Source organism: Orcinus orca, chromosome 1 (assembly GCF_937001465.1).
Source record: "Orcinus orca chromosome 1, mOrcOrc1.1, whole genome shotgun sequence".
NCBI classification, from domain to species: domain Eukaryota; kingdom Metazoa; phylum Chordata; class Mammalia; order Artiodactyla; family Delphinidae; genus Orcinus; species Orcinus orca.
The window spans coordinates 101,242,114-101,257,504 of record NC_064559.1 but is presented as its reverse complement, the minus strand read 5'-3'; the positions used below and the strand labels follow the sequence as shown (position 1 = coordinate 101,257,504).

The following is a 15,391-nucleotide window of genomic DNA, read 5'->3' as shown; positions in this document are numbered from 1 at the left end:
TGCAGTCTCTCCATTCTTTCCAACTTTCCTGCCATTCCTTAATTCAGAATATCATCTTTTCTCTCTTAATCTATAGCAAATATTTTAAAAGATCTTGTGGTCTCAGTATCTAAGGTGTCCCCCGCTTCATGTTCCATATAGCCAGTAAAGTGACCTTAAAAAAAAAAAAATCTAATCTTATCATCCCATCCTTAATATCAAACACTTCCCATTATCTACAACACTAGCACACAGGTCCCTACATCAGCTCATCCCAATTTACCTTTGCAACCTTATCTTCTACTACTCCTGCCCTCAAGTATCTCATGCGCTAGGCACACCTACATATTCTTTCTTGCTTCCAAGCTTTTCTATGTGCTATTTTCTTTCCCTAGTAAATCCTCCAACTCTTACTTTAAGACTACATAGAGACATTTATGAATAGGGTGAAATATGTCCTAGTTTGCATGGGACAGTCCCAATTTATACCTGGTGTCCCCTCCTGATGATTAACAATATTCCTTTCACCTTTAACAGTGTCTCAAAATTAGATGGTCATCCTATCTATGAAAACTTCCCTGTTCCCCTAGGCAGTTTTTTCTTCCCATGTGTTCTCAAACCATTTTGAACATGTCAGTACGTGTCTCATTATTGAATTACTTGTCCTTTTCCCTTAAAAAAAACTGTGAGCTCCCAGAGGTCAGGAACCTTATGTATTATTCATTTTCTTATCTCTTGCACCTAACCTGTTCATAAAAGGCAGTCAAAAATTCCTGTTAAAGGAACTCTATCTTCTGCAAACACTCTAAGAACAGGAGGTAGTCAGAGGAGAGAAAGGGTATGGTATTGGGCAGCAAGCCTGAGACTGGGAGCCAGTTGGGAGAAGGGGTAATCTGCTCCAGGATTAAGAGCACAGGACCCATACATGAGAAGGATAAGAAGCTTCAATTCAAAAGAGGGCCTGCCTCCAAAATGTTTCCAATCTATTAGAGAAATATGTTACGTACTTTCAAAAAGTTTTTATCTCAGGCATTACAAAGAAACATTCCAAACTTACATATTTGAAAAATATAAGTATGCTACTGGAGTTCAGAAAAAGACTGCACAAGTCTAGGAAAATGTTTATGAAGCTGGAATTTTGTCAGCTCAGCATACTGCCAACCTTATGTGACAAATATATAACTGAATAGTAAGCTCCTTGTAGTATCTCTATATCCCTAGTTGCTGAAAAAGTCCCTGAACAATAATAAATGTTCAATAAATGTTTCTGATGATTAATGTAACTTACATTAGTTTTTTTAGTTTGCAATGTACTTTTACATACATTACACTTTATATGAAGATAACATCCATATAAGATAGGCAGAGTAGTAAAACTGTCTCAGTTTTATAGATGAAGAAATCAGGCTTCCTGGGATTTGTAGAAGAGACTAGGTTTCTAGCTTGCCAGTTAACACAAACTCATCTTCATTTTCTGAAGAGCAATGCTACTCAAACTGTGGTCCACAGACTGGTGCTGGTCCATGAACTGTTTGTTATCACTCTGCAATAAGATTAAGCATAGAGGTTGCGAGTAAACATTAAGAAACTTTTATTTTAATTTGACAGAGTAATTTTATGCCTGTTGAATCTAACAATACAAAATACTGGGGTTGTATTTGGATATCTTTTTTTATCCCCCTTTTCCAGTAATTCATCTCACTATACGTACAAAAGTATTGGTCCATGCTATATTAGAAAACCAAACAAAAAAAATTTTTTTTAATTAATTAATTTATTTTTGGCAACGTTGGGTCTTCATTGCTGCGTGCGGGCTTTCTTTAGTTGCAGTGAGCGGGGGCTACTCTTCTATGTGGTTGCATGGGCTTCTCGTTGCGGTGGCTTCTCTTGCTGCGGAGCACAGGCGCTAGGCGCACGGGCTTCAGGAGTTGTGGCACGCGGGCTTCGGTAGTTGTGGCTTGCGGCCTCTAGAGCGCAGGCTCAGTAGTTGTGGCGCACAGGCCTAGCTGTTTTGTGGCATGTGGATCTTCCAAGACCAGGGATAGAACGTGTGTCCCCGGCATTGGCAGGCAGATTCTTAACCACTGCGCCACCGGGGAAGTCCCAAAATTTGTTTTTTTTGAAGGTTTGGAGAAGTATCACTAAAGAGGGTAATGTAGACCAATGTGTCACTCATGGATGGAACTCAATAAATTTAATTTTGTCATTTTTCTTTTACTTTAAATCCATGTTTCTCTAAGTATCATTTTAGACCCTACATCAGAATTACTTCAGATATGTGTTTAAAATGTATCCTCCCAGGGCCATTTCAAAGTAATGAACTGGAATTTCTCAGTGAGGAGCCAAGGAATCTGCATTTTATCATATTTTCCTGGTGATTATTATCACTCTATATAGTTGAAGAATGACTGCCTTAAACTTTCACAAAAGAAACAGGGAAGTAAGTAACCTAGGGAGTATATAATTAAATAAAGGAATAGGGGTTAGCCACATTTTTCCAACCTCCTTCAGAGCTTATCTATAACACTCCATTTTTATTTGGGCAAAGTAGAGAAAATGTAGGCTTTCCTTAGGAATATTATAAAAATAATACTTAAAAGAAGAAAACAACAAATTTTTTTTTTCATGTTTTATACCAGGGCACTAATAATAATGGGCGGTAGGAAAGAAGAGTTTTGAACAGTTGTGATCTTTCACACTGCTCTGAAAAACATGATCTCTTAGGTACATTTCATACACACATACTCAGGAGAGCCTCTTCTCAGACAAATCATTTTTTGAGTGATATATTCATCACACAAATCTGAAAACAGTTGGGGGAAAGTGCACTTCAACAGGAAGAGAAGTAACATGGTGTGTACTGGGAGCAAAGGGGCAGGGGATATAGGAGAAAGGAGAATAACATTTGAGCGAGGCTAAATATCAAAACTGTGGGCTAAGAAACACAGAAACAACACTTCATTTAATTCTCAAAACATTCCTATGAGGTCCGCATTATCCCTATCCTGTGAAAGAAGTAATTGAGACTTAGACTAAATAAACTTGTCTGGGACTTCCCTGGTGGCACAGTGGCTAAGAATCCACCTGCCAATGCAGGGGACACGGGTTGGAGCCCTGGTCTGGGAAGATCCCACATGCCACAGAACAACTAAGCCCATGCACCACAACTACTGAGCCTGCACTCTAGAGCCCGTAAGCCACAACTACTGAGCCTATGTGCCACAACTACTGAAGCCCGCGCGCCTAGAGCCCGTGCTCCACAACAAGAGAAGCCATCGCGATGAGAAGCCCGCGCACCGCAAGGAAGAGTAGCCCCCGCTCGCTGCAACTGTAACATTCTGTTCCATCAGTAAAGACTTTTATTCAATTATTGTCTGCCATAGGTACAACATATGAAAGTAGTAGCACACACACCAACTAAATATTTACCATATACACACTCTCATAATCAGACTAGTAAAACCAGAGGTATTTGAATTCAGTGGACTGTGAGGGTAACCGCACTTTGAGGAAACAAGAGCTGGGAGGTGGGCATGAAAGGGAAACAGCAGTGATCTGTAAGCTTTAGGAGAGTCTTACAAAAGTTTTTGGCTTCACAAAAATTTCTCCAGAATATCCCTCAAGGATATTCATAGCTCTGTATACTACATTACTCATAACAGAGAAGGGAGAATGTTATAAGTAGCAGCCTAGCCAGATATTTATTCCACAAAGAGTAGGTCTAATAAAATTTCTGTAATGAAAATTCTTTACTTTAAAGGGATAAACATAACCATACCAATAAATTCTATCTCAATGAAGCTTCTGCGATTAGTAGGCTCATGCCCACTACTTGCAAATGTAAGCTGAATGAATGGCCATTTGACTTCCACCAAACTGGAAGCAAATTGTACTTCCAGGTCCTGGCAAAGATCACAGAGCAATGGTTCTGTTCTGCACATCTCCAAACTACCCTAATGCAAACCAGATAGCTGAGCTCCTTCCAAGCTATCTAATGCTTCCTACTGCCAATTATTCCCAACAATTAACTCCACACTTCCCTAGGATGGAACCTCTCTATTTTAGTTCCCTAAAGGAACTTAAACACATACAAACCAAACTGCAAAACGAATTCCTCAAATGGGGGTAAAAGCCCTTAAGGAAAAACAAAATGGCTACAGAATATGTTAGATGCTACAAAGAGTAAAATTATCTCTGAATGTACCATTTTATTGGATCATCTTAGAAGTTGCTTCCATACAGTCCTAGAGGTAACAACCTCTGGAATTCAACATTTGATGCAACAGAAAAGACTGTGGCCAAGGGCTTGAGAAGAGTATGCATCAATGTGAGTATCTGAGCTCTATTAACTATTTCTCATTAAAAGGAGGTTTCGATAACAGGGAACCAAGAGAGACCACCCTTATCTCTGTATAAGACAAAAAGACACAGGACAGATCATACCCTTAAATGTTTATTATATTACAATATATCTAGCAATATTATCAACCATAGGTTAGAAATAAACCTGACACAACTATAGAAGACACTGGCAGATTACTACAAATATCACTAAAGCTGTTACAAAACATCAAGCCTACAAAGAAGGAAGCTGGGATCCAAAGAAATCACATTTCACTTTTATCAACTTTCTGCTAGTCAAGACTTACTTCTACAAATTAAAGGTGCAAAACTTACATGTATGACACAGAACTTGTCTTAAGCCATTCTTAGGTAGAATATCACGGGTCCCACTTAAATTGATCTACACTGAAAACAAAGGCACATTAACCCTTTCACCCAAATCCTGATTTATTTTTCTGACATAGTATGCATTTGGTTATTGTCTTCCTTCTTCCTCTACTAACTTATAAACACTATGGAGTGAAGGATTTGTCTACTTTGTTCACTGCTATATCCCCAGTTCTGAGATAAGTTCCTGGCACTTAAAAAAAAATCACTCAATGATTACCTGTTAAGTGAATAACTGAGCCCTTCATTTGCATGCTACTTTGGTAGTGGACAATGGAGCAAATGAGACTGAGCAAATGCTACACAATTTTAACTTCAACAGCAGAACTGATTCATTTCTGCTATTTCAGGATTATTCAGCCTTCTTACTAGATGGAGACTTTTGATGATTATTCTCTATGTAAACATCTTCCCATTTCTAAAGCAAGAAGCCTCAACCCCCATACAATATCCCCACACTATTCTAGGTGGTCAGCTAAGTTTTGGCTCCCCATTTTTCATTTGGGTTTGCAGGTCAAGGAGGCAAGGGGATATACCATGCAACTGCCACCCCCTGGGGTCACATTAGAGAAAATTATGTATCAGATACACATATATGGGTAATTAACACCAAGGCACCAAGAGCCCCTAAAATGATTTCTGTGACTAAGATTTAGAGTGGGAAAATAACAACACAGAGCATCAACAGAGAAGGACCTTAAGACCCTTACAGCAGGAGAGAACAGCTTCTCAGCTGGCTTCTTGCTGAATCAATTTATCATATAAATCTGATAAGCCTTCTTGCAGTACAATACCTTCCACTATTACTTACTACCTGGCCCCCTCTACTCTGCCCTCCTAACCAAGTTACTCTGTCCCAATCTTCCAAAAGACAGTTTCACTTCTATATATACATATACTACTCTCCTAGACTTTCCCCTGCCACACTTCTAAGTAAATTTCTGTTCTTTACCTGATAAAACATATTGCCTAGTTAATTAGTCCTATCCAAGTTTTTATTCTTCCAATGTCTTGATACTGTTGCTCACTGCCCATCAAAATTAATCCCCCCCGTCCTTCCATAGTAATGGAAATACTGGCTACCTAGCTGTTCAGCTCACTACATTTCCTAGCCTCCCTTGGTGATTGTTAGGCTAAATTCTTGCCTTGCCGATGGAATAAAGAGGAAGTGATGTGTGCTGCTTTCAGCCCAAGAACTATAAAAAGTAGGCAAACTCTTTCATGCTTTTTCCCCTTCCTGCTGGCTGCAACACAGTTTCAAGCCTGCAGACAAGGACAATACCCTAGAAGTTGATCCCCCTGATAGTGGTATCAGCATCTCTTGGGAATTTGTTGGATATACAAACTCTCGAGCCCCATTCCAAACCCATGAATCAGAAATTCTGGGGAAAGAGACTAGGGACTGTGTTTTATGTTTTAACAAGCATTCCAGGTGACTCTGATGCATGCTAAAGTATAAGAACCATTGTTCTAGGGATCAGCAGGAAAATTAGTATAAAAGAACCTGAGTTCCTGAATTACCACACAAAACAACAGAGCATCAAGAACCAATCACCTTGGGCAATTACATGAAAGAAATACTTTCTATCTTGTTTGCGCCCTTGAGTTTTTGGATCTTTGTTGCAGCTCTTAGGCATACTCTCCCAGTTCTCAAAACTTTTTGGTCTCAGGATCCCTTTAAGAGGACATTCCTAAAAATTAAGACTCCAAAGAGATTTTTTGCTTGTAGTCTATAGCTATCAATAGTCACTGTATTAGAAATTAAAACAGAATTTTAAAAATATTAGTTCATTAGGACTTCCCTGGTGGTGCAGTGGTTAAGAATCCCTGCCAATGCAGGGGACATGGGTTCAAGCCCTGGTCCAGGAAGATCTCCCACGCCGCGGAGCAACTAATCCCGCGCCACAACTACTGAAGCTCACGCGCCTAGAGCCTGTGCTCCACAAGAGAAGCCACCGCAATGAGAAGCCCGTGCACTGCAAGAAGAGTAGCCCCCACTTGCTGCAACTAGAGAAAGCCCGTGTGCAGCAACGAAGACCCAATGCAGACCAAAAAAAAATTTAAAAAACAAAAAAGAAAGCTGGATTCCCATGACTGCTGCTGCATTCAATCTGCTGTGATATGTTGTTTTAGTTGAAGTATATATATATATATATATATATATATATATATATATATATGGAGGAAAAAAACTTTTTTAGTATTTATTACTTATTTGTCTGCATCAGGTCTTAGCTGAGACACGCGGGATCTTTGCTGCTGCAATGTGGGATCTTTAATTGCAGCATGAGAACTTCTTAGTTGCGGCACGTGGGATCTAGTTCCCCGACCAGGGATCAAACCCAGGCCCCCTGCATTGGGAGTGTGCAGTCTTAGCCACTGGACCACCAGGGAAGTCCCCCCAAAAATCTGGTCTTAAACAGATGAGTAGTTAGAAAAAGAAGGGCATTTTTTAAAAATTTAAAATCTTTAATGAACTCATTATTTAAAGAAACTTTTTCAGCTTTGAAATGATTTTAAACTTACAGAAAGTTGCAACAATAGTTCAGAGAAGCCCTACATACTCTTCATCCTGCTCTCCCTAATGTTAACATCTTTTTAAAAAATTATTTTTAAAATTGAAGTATTTTAAAATTATATTTTAACTGAAGTAGAGTTGTAGTGTTGACATCTTACATAACCACAGTACAACATTACTGAAACAAAGAAATGAATATTGGTTTTTCTAAAATTTCTGTTTATTTTTGGCTCTGTTGGGTCCTTGTTGCTGTGCACTGGCTTTCTCTAGTTGCAGCAAGCAGGGGCTACTCTTGTTGCAGTGCGCAGGCTTCTCACTGCGGTGGCTTCTCTTGTTGCAGAGCACGGGCTCTAGGCGCGTGGGCTTCAGTAGTTGTGGCGCACAGGCTTGGTAGTTGTGGTTCACGGGCTCTAGAGTGCAGGCTCAGTAGTTGTGGCACATGGGCTTAGCTGCTCCACAGCATGTGGGATCTTCTTGGACCAGGGATCAAACTCGTGTCCCCTGCATTGGCAGGTGGATTCCCAACCACTGTGGCACCAGAGAAGTCCCCTGAATTGCTGATACAATACTATTAGCTATTCTACAGGCCTTATGCACATTTCACTAGTTTTCCTACTAATATCCTTTTCAGACCCAGGATACAATCCACAATCCCACATAGTATTTAGTTGTCATGTCTCTTTGGTCTCCTTTAACATGTGGCAGTTTATTAGTCTTCCTTACCTTCACATTTTTGAAGAGTACTGGCCAGTTCTTTTGTAAAATATATCTCAATTTGGGTTTGCCTGATGTTTTCACATGATTAGACTGAGTCTATGTATTTTTGACAATGTCACAAAAGTGATGTTGTGGCCTTCTCAGTGTATCATGTCAGGAAGTACATAATGTCAATATGTTGAACTATGGGTGATGTTAACTCTAATCACTTGACTGAGGTGGTGTCTGCCAGGTTTCTCCATTGAAAAATTATTATGGGGAAATACTGGAAGGTTATGCTAAATCCCATTTTGCATCAAACTTCCACCCACTAATTTTAACATCTATAGATAATTTTTCTTTGTTTTTAATATTTATTTATTTATTAGCTGTGTTGGGTCTTAGCTGTGGCACAAAGGCTCTTTCGTTGAAGTGCGGGCTCTTCCCTTCATTGCGGTGCATGGCCTTCTCTCTAATTGTGGTGTGCAGACTTAGTTGCCCCTCGGCATGTGGGATCTTAGTTCCCTGACCAGGGATCGAACGGGCCCCCCCTGCATTGCAAGACAGATTCTTAACCACTGGACCACCAGGGAAGTCCTTACAGGTAATTCTTGCCTGCAGCAATTATTACTGTAGCATTTGCCTAATGTTTCCATCATTCTTATACATTTTGAATTTTACTGGAATAAATAGCTGTCCCCTCTTCCCCATTTACTTATTCAAGTATTTATTTATAGCAGTACGGACTTGTGGATATTTATTTTATCCCATGGGTTATATAGTTCCTTACTATCATTACTTATTTTATTCTTCAAACTGTCCCAGACTTGGTCATTGGAAGCACCTTCAAGTTGACTCTCCATCTTTTTTTTTTTTTAGCATTTCATTACTTTCTGGTTACACATGATATTTCAGATTCATGTGCGTTTTTTCTCTGCCCTAGTCATTTCTCCAAGGAGCTCTGGTTCCTTTTACTGGATACTGGCACCTAGAAACCAAGAACTGGTGTCATATGTGCTTGCTGCGCTATGGTGGTGTCCTCTCAGAACAAGAAATATATGTATGTGCGTACAAACACATGTCCATGTCCATATCTGTATATGTGTATGTGTGCAAAAACATGTATACAGATTAAAACTCGTGAGTTCATACTGATACCAGAGAAAGGTATTCTAATACTCTTTTCAATTGGTCAGAATTGTGGACAACTTCATCTTTGATATACTCAAAGCTCAACACACGTGGGCAAAGGACTTGAATAGATATTTATCCAAAAAATATACTAATGGCCAAAAAGCACACGAAAAGATGCTCAACATCATTAGTCATTAGAGAAATACAAACCAAAACCACAATGAGATACCAATTCATACCTCCCAGGATGACTATAATCAAAAAGACAGAAAATAAGTGTTGGTGAGAATATGGAGAAAGTGTAATTCTAGTATACTGCTGGCAGGAATGTAAAGTGGGACATCTGCTTTGGAAAATGGTCTGGTAGTTCCTCAGAAAGTTAGAATTATCAAAAACATAGAATCATCATATGGCCCAGGAATTCCATTCATAGGTAAATAACTAAAAGAATGGAAAACAGGTATTCAGGACTTCCCTGGTGGCGTAGTGGTTAAGAATCTGCCTGCCAATGCAGGGGACACAGGTTCGATCCCTGGTCTGGGAAGATCTCACATGACACAGAGCAACTAAGCCCATGTGCCACCAACTACTGAGCCTGCACTCTAGAGCCTGTGAGCCACAACTATTGAGCCCACACGCCACAACTACTGAAGCCCATGCACCAAGAGCCCATGCTCCACAACAAGAGAAGCCACCGCAGTGAGAAGCCCACACACCACAACGAACAGTAGCGTCCCCGTCCTCCACTCACCGCAACTAGAGAAAGCCTGTGGGCAGCAACGAAGACCCAACGCAGCCAAAAATAAACAAATAAAAAATAAATTAAAAAAAAAACAGGTATTCAAACAAAAACCTGTACAAAATGTTCGCAGCAGTACTACTTACAATAGCAAAAAAGGTGGAAACCACCCCCAATGTTCACATGAATGTGAACTGATGAATGGATAAGCAAAATGTGGTATATATTATTCAGGCACAAAAATGAATGAAGTACTGATACATGCTACAACATGGATGAACCTCAAAACATGCTAAGTGAAAGAACACAGACAAAAAAAGTCACATACTGGATGGTTCCATTTATATGAAATATCCAAAATAGATAAATCCATGGAGACAGAAAGCAGACTAGTGGTTGCAAGGCGCTGGGAAATGGAGAAATGGGAAGCAACTGCTTACTGGGCACAGGTTTCCTTTTGGGGTAATGAAAATGTTCTGAAATTTGATTTAGGTAGTGGTTGCAGAACACTGTGAATGTACTAAATGCCACCGAATTATACAACTTAAAATAGTTAATTCTGTTACGTGAATTTTACCTCAATTAAAAAAAAAAAACCACAGTCGTTTCTAAAGGTTAGTTGCAAGGTGAAATTTGAAACCTTATCAATAAACTTCATACTGTTACTTTAAAATCCATTGTCTATCGTGTACTCTGAATGGCTCTTTTACCCAAGCATGATTTTTTTACATCATGCATTGATGATCTGGAAAATTCTGGTCCACTAGGTCATGCAGATTTCAAATGCTGACACAGTTCATTATAAAATATATATTTTAAAAAATCACATTTGTCAATACTACCACTAATCTCATCAGAAAAGTATTGATATTTAAGTCCTGGAAGCTGTCAAACTCATGGTTTAATTTTTATTCGAATTTTATAACTGGGCACAAATATAGTCAGTTGCTTTCCCTGAAAAATTTTAAGAATATGTCTGCCAAATACCCAAATCTAAAGATCATAGTTCACTGATTATTCTTTTTTTTTTTTTAATTTTTGTAGACTACACCGTGCAGCATGTGGGATCTTAGTTCCCCGACCAGGGATCAAACCTGTGCCCCCTGCATTGGGAGCACAGTCTTAACCACTGGACCACCAGGGAAGTCCCTAATTATTCTTTCACCAAGTAACAAGTAAAATCAATGTTCTATGAAGAAAGCAGCTAGGTAGCTTGTAGCTTGATTACACTTTTCCTTGAGACAACCATTGTAGCTCAACACGTAGCAAAAGTGCTTTGTAAGTCCTTCTCATTTTATCACACAAAATATTCAAAACCCATGTTCTGAAAGGCCAAGATTAAATAAAATTCATTTTTACTGCTTCATCAAGAACATCCTTAAGTGAAACTAGATTTTTTTTTTTTTACCTGCAAGTTTAAACTGTATGGCAATGAAGAATACAATGACTACTAGTACAGTTTGGTGCCACCGCTTTGATTCATACCAAGGCATCAGAGCAGTTTTACTCCCCACTGTTTTTGGATCATCAGTGCAAATGCCAACACAGGGAAAATGGCAAAATAATGCCTTTGTATTACTATGAAATAGCTTTCATCGCAAGACTCCCTGAAAGGGTCTCAGGGATCCACAAGAGTCCACAGATCACACTTCTATTTTTTTGTGTTGGTTTCTACTTTATAACAAAGTGAATCAGCTATACATATACATATATCCCCGAATCTCATCCCTCTTGCGTCTCCCTCCCTCCCTATCCCGCCCCTCTAGGTGGTCACAAAGCACCGAGCTGATCTCCCTGTGCTACGAGGCTGCTTCCCACTAGCTATCGATTTTACATTTAATAGTTGTATATATGTCCATGCCACTCTCTCTTTGTCCCAGCTTACCCTTCCCCCTCCCCGTGTCCTCAAGTCCATTCTCTAGTAGGTCTGCGTCTTTATTCCCGTCCTGCCCCTAGGTTCTTCATAACCTTTTTTTTTTTTTTTTTAGATTCCATATATATGTGTTAGCATACAGTATTTGTTTTTCTCTTTCTGACTTACTTTACTCTGTATGACAGACTCTAGGTCCATCCATCTCACTACAAATAACTCAATTTCGTTTCTTTTTATGGCTGAGTAATATTCCATTGTATATATGTGCCACATCTTCTTTATCCATTCATCTGTCGATGGACACTTAGGTTGCTTCCATGTCATGGCTATTGTAAATAGAGCTGCAATGAACATTGTGGTATATGACTCTTTTTGAATTATGGTTTTCTCAGGGCATATGCCCACTAGTGGGATTGCTGGGTCATATGGTAGTTCTATTTGTAGTTTTTTAAGGAACCTCCATACTGTTCTCCACAGTGGCTGTATCAATCTACATTCCCACCAACAGTGCAAGAGGGTTCCCTTTTCTCCACAACCTCTCCAGCATTTATTGTTTGTAGATTGTTTGATGATGGCCATTCTGACTGGTGTGAGGTGATACTTCACTGTAGTTTTGATTTGCATTTCTCTAATGATTAGTGATGTTGAGCATCCTTTCATGTGTTTGTTGGCAATCTGTATATCTTCTTTGGAGAAATGTCTATTTAGGTCTTTTGCCCATTTTTGGATTGGGTTGTTTGTTTTTTTGATATTGAGCTGCATGAGCTGCTTGTAAATTTTGGAGATTAATCCTTTGTCACTTGCTTCATTTGTAAATATTTTCTCCCATTCTGAGGGTTGTCTTTTCGTCTTGTTTATGGTTTCCTTTGCTGTGCAAAAGCTTTTAAGTTTCATTAGGTCCCATTTGTTTATTTTTGTTTTTATTTCCATTTCTCTAGAAGGTGGGTCAAAAAGGTAGATCACACTTCTAATACACTTGTTAGAGTAACCTACCAATTCATACTATTTTTCAGGTTTAATGCAAACTCCTTGGCAGCAAATCTCTCCTTTGTACCTCCCTTATTACCCACTACTATGAAATGCCCCAACAGACCATGTAAGCACTGTTATTGCCTAACCAATTCCAAATGGTACTTTCTTTCACCTAACTCGTATCAGCTACGTCAACGGACCTCTTCCCACTATTTCCCAGGCTAAAGAATCCCATTCCTAAAAGCCTGAAATGATTAATTCCTTCTGGTCCATTTAAATCTAGTCTATTTTAATTACTTCCTTTTGATTTCCAGAACTTGCTTTCTGGTTCACTTTTCTTAAAAAAAAAAAAAAGGACTCTTGATTTAGAACAGGAGTCTGCAAACTTTTTCTGTAAAGGGTCAGACAGTAAATATTTTAGACTTCGTGGGCTAACTTCTCAACTCTGCTGTTGTAAGCAAAAGGGTGTGGCTGTGTTCTAGTAAAACTTTATTTATAAAACCAGGCAGTAGCTGTAGTTTCTGACTCCTGATCTAGACTCTTCCGACATATATGTCAATCAACCCAGTGTAACTCAGAAGATGCCAAAAGTTTAAAAAGGATATAGTTACAGACTGACTAAAGAAACTTATAGGAACACTGAAAACAGTACACACAAACCCAATAGATAGGAATATTAGTAACAGCTGCTAACACTCAATGAGGTCTTATTATTTGCTAAGCACTGTGCTAAAGTGCTTCACAATGCATTACTTCATTTAAGCCCTTTAAAGGAGGGCTTTAATAATTTAAATAATTCTCCTTTTACAGAAGAGAAAACAGAAACAGATAAGGTCTCATAGTTTGTAAGTAGCTAAGCCTGACTCAAACACAGGTCTTTCTTACTGCACGGCCCATGTTCCTAATCATCAGACTATGCTGTCTATATTGTCGTTTTTAAAAAAATAATCCTTTTTTTAAAATAGATTTTATTTATTTATTTATTATTTATTTATTTATGGCTGTGTTGGGTCTTCATTGCCGGGCTTTCTCTAGTTGCAGCAAGCGGGGGCTGCTCTTCGTTGCGGTGTGTGGGCTTCTCATTGCGGTGGCTTCTCTCACTGCAGAGCACAGGCTCTAGGCGCGCAGGTTTCAGTATTTGTGGCTTGCGGGCTCTAGAGCGCAGCCTCAGTAGTTATGATGCACGGGATTAGTTGCTCCGCAGCATGTGGGATCTTCCCGGACCACGGCTCGAACCCATGTCCCCTGCGTTGGCTGGAGGATTCTTAACCACTGCGCCACCACGGAAGCCCCCTATTTTTAGTTTTTTAATCTAAACTGCTAAGGCAGTAATTCTAAATAAAAACAGACTGTCACTGTTTCAACAGTCTCTTCTATTTCATTGAGTTTACTGCACAAACCTTGGCTCACATCCTTGAATGGAAGAGCCTAGGTGACCTTGCCTTAGATGACACACCGTTCTCTTTAATACACAACAAGGATCATAAAGGCTCCTATGCTTAAATGAGACAAGTTAGGATGTGCTGCCTAAAAAGCTCATGAATAGGAGGTAAGCAGCCCGCTCCCACTATCACCTTATAAAAAATCAGCACAAATATATTATCTTATTATATTAATATATTTTATAATAATATATATTATAAAGAATTATAATAAATCAGCAGAAAAGTTCTGATATATATCAAAGGAAAGCTGCCAGACATTATTTAAAATATTAGAATGGGGAGATCAGCTCGGTGCTTTGTGACCACCTAGAGGGGTAGGATAGGGAGGGTGGGAGGGAGAAGAAAGAGGGAGCAGATATGGGGATATATGTATATGTATAGCTGATTCACTTTGTTATAAAGCAGAAACTAACACACCATTGTAAAGCAATTACACTCCAATAAAGATGCTAAAAAAATATATAAAACATTAGAATGAAGGAGACAGAGGTGGTTAAAGGGCATATTTTTCACACATCCTTCAAAACTACTCTTCAGTCACTCCTAAACAGTAACTAGGGCCTATGGGAATTAAGAAAAAAAAAAAAATCTGTCCATTGATAGAATATGCTAACTTATGCCTCACTGATTTTAACTACCTAACCGTAGATTATCCTTACTAATCTGCTTCCAGGTACAAAGAAAAAAGTTAAAAGTAAAAGACTGCAAAATATTTCTGAAACCTATCAGTCGAATAAGCAAGCATCCTATAGATAGAATTAAAACATAACAATACTATACATATGCACCTGCAAAATGGCTGGTTCCCATGGAGGACATTACAAATAATATTCGGTTGGCCAAAAAGTGCCTTCAGTTTTAAAGTGAAAATAAAAGACACATTTTTCATTTTCACCGAGAACTTTACTGAACAACGTATTCACCCTTTTGTTCCACTACCTTCTGCCATTTTTCAGGCAACTGCATAATTCTATCTTCCCAAAACTTTTTTTTTCAATTTTTGGCTGCATTGGGTCTTCGTTGCTGTGCGTGGGCTTTCTCTAGTTGCGGCGTGCGGGGGCTACTCTTCTGTGTGGTGCGTGGGTTTCTCATTGCGGTGGCTTCTCTTTTTGCAGAGCACGGGCTCTAGGCATAGGCTTCAGTAGTTGTGGCTTGTGGGCTCAGTAGTTGTGGCTCGCAGGCTCAGTAGTTGTGGCGCATGGGCTTACTTGCTCTGAGACATGTGAGATCTTCCTGGACCAGGAATCGAACCTGTGTCCCCTGCATTGGCAGGCAGATTCTTAACCACTGCACCACCAACGAAG

The 15,391-nt window shown here is 39.3% G+C and overlaps 1 protein-coding gene across 6 annotated transcripts in view; it reads right to left on the bottom strand.

The window, feature by feature from the left end:
- Nucleotides 1-15,391, bottom strand: part of GATAD2B (GATA zinc finger domain containing 2B) — an 83,463-nt gene that overhangs the window by 34,956 nt on the left and 33,116 nt on the right. The window contains exon 2 of one of the 6 annotated variants that reach the window (XM_033414458.2): nt 4,657-4,723. The exons of the other annotated variants lie outside the window; for them this stretch is intronic. Coding sequence (XP_033270349.1) covers nt 4,657-4,658 — 2 coding nt within the window. The 5' untranslated portion in view covers nt 4,659-4,723. The remainder of the gene's footprint in view (nt 1-4,656; nt 4,724-15,391) is intronic. 6 annotated transcript variants of the gene reach the window in all.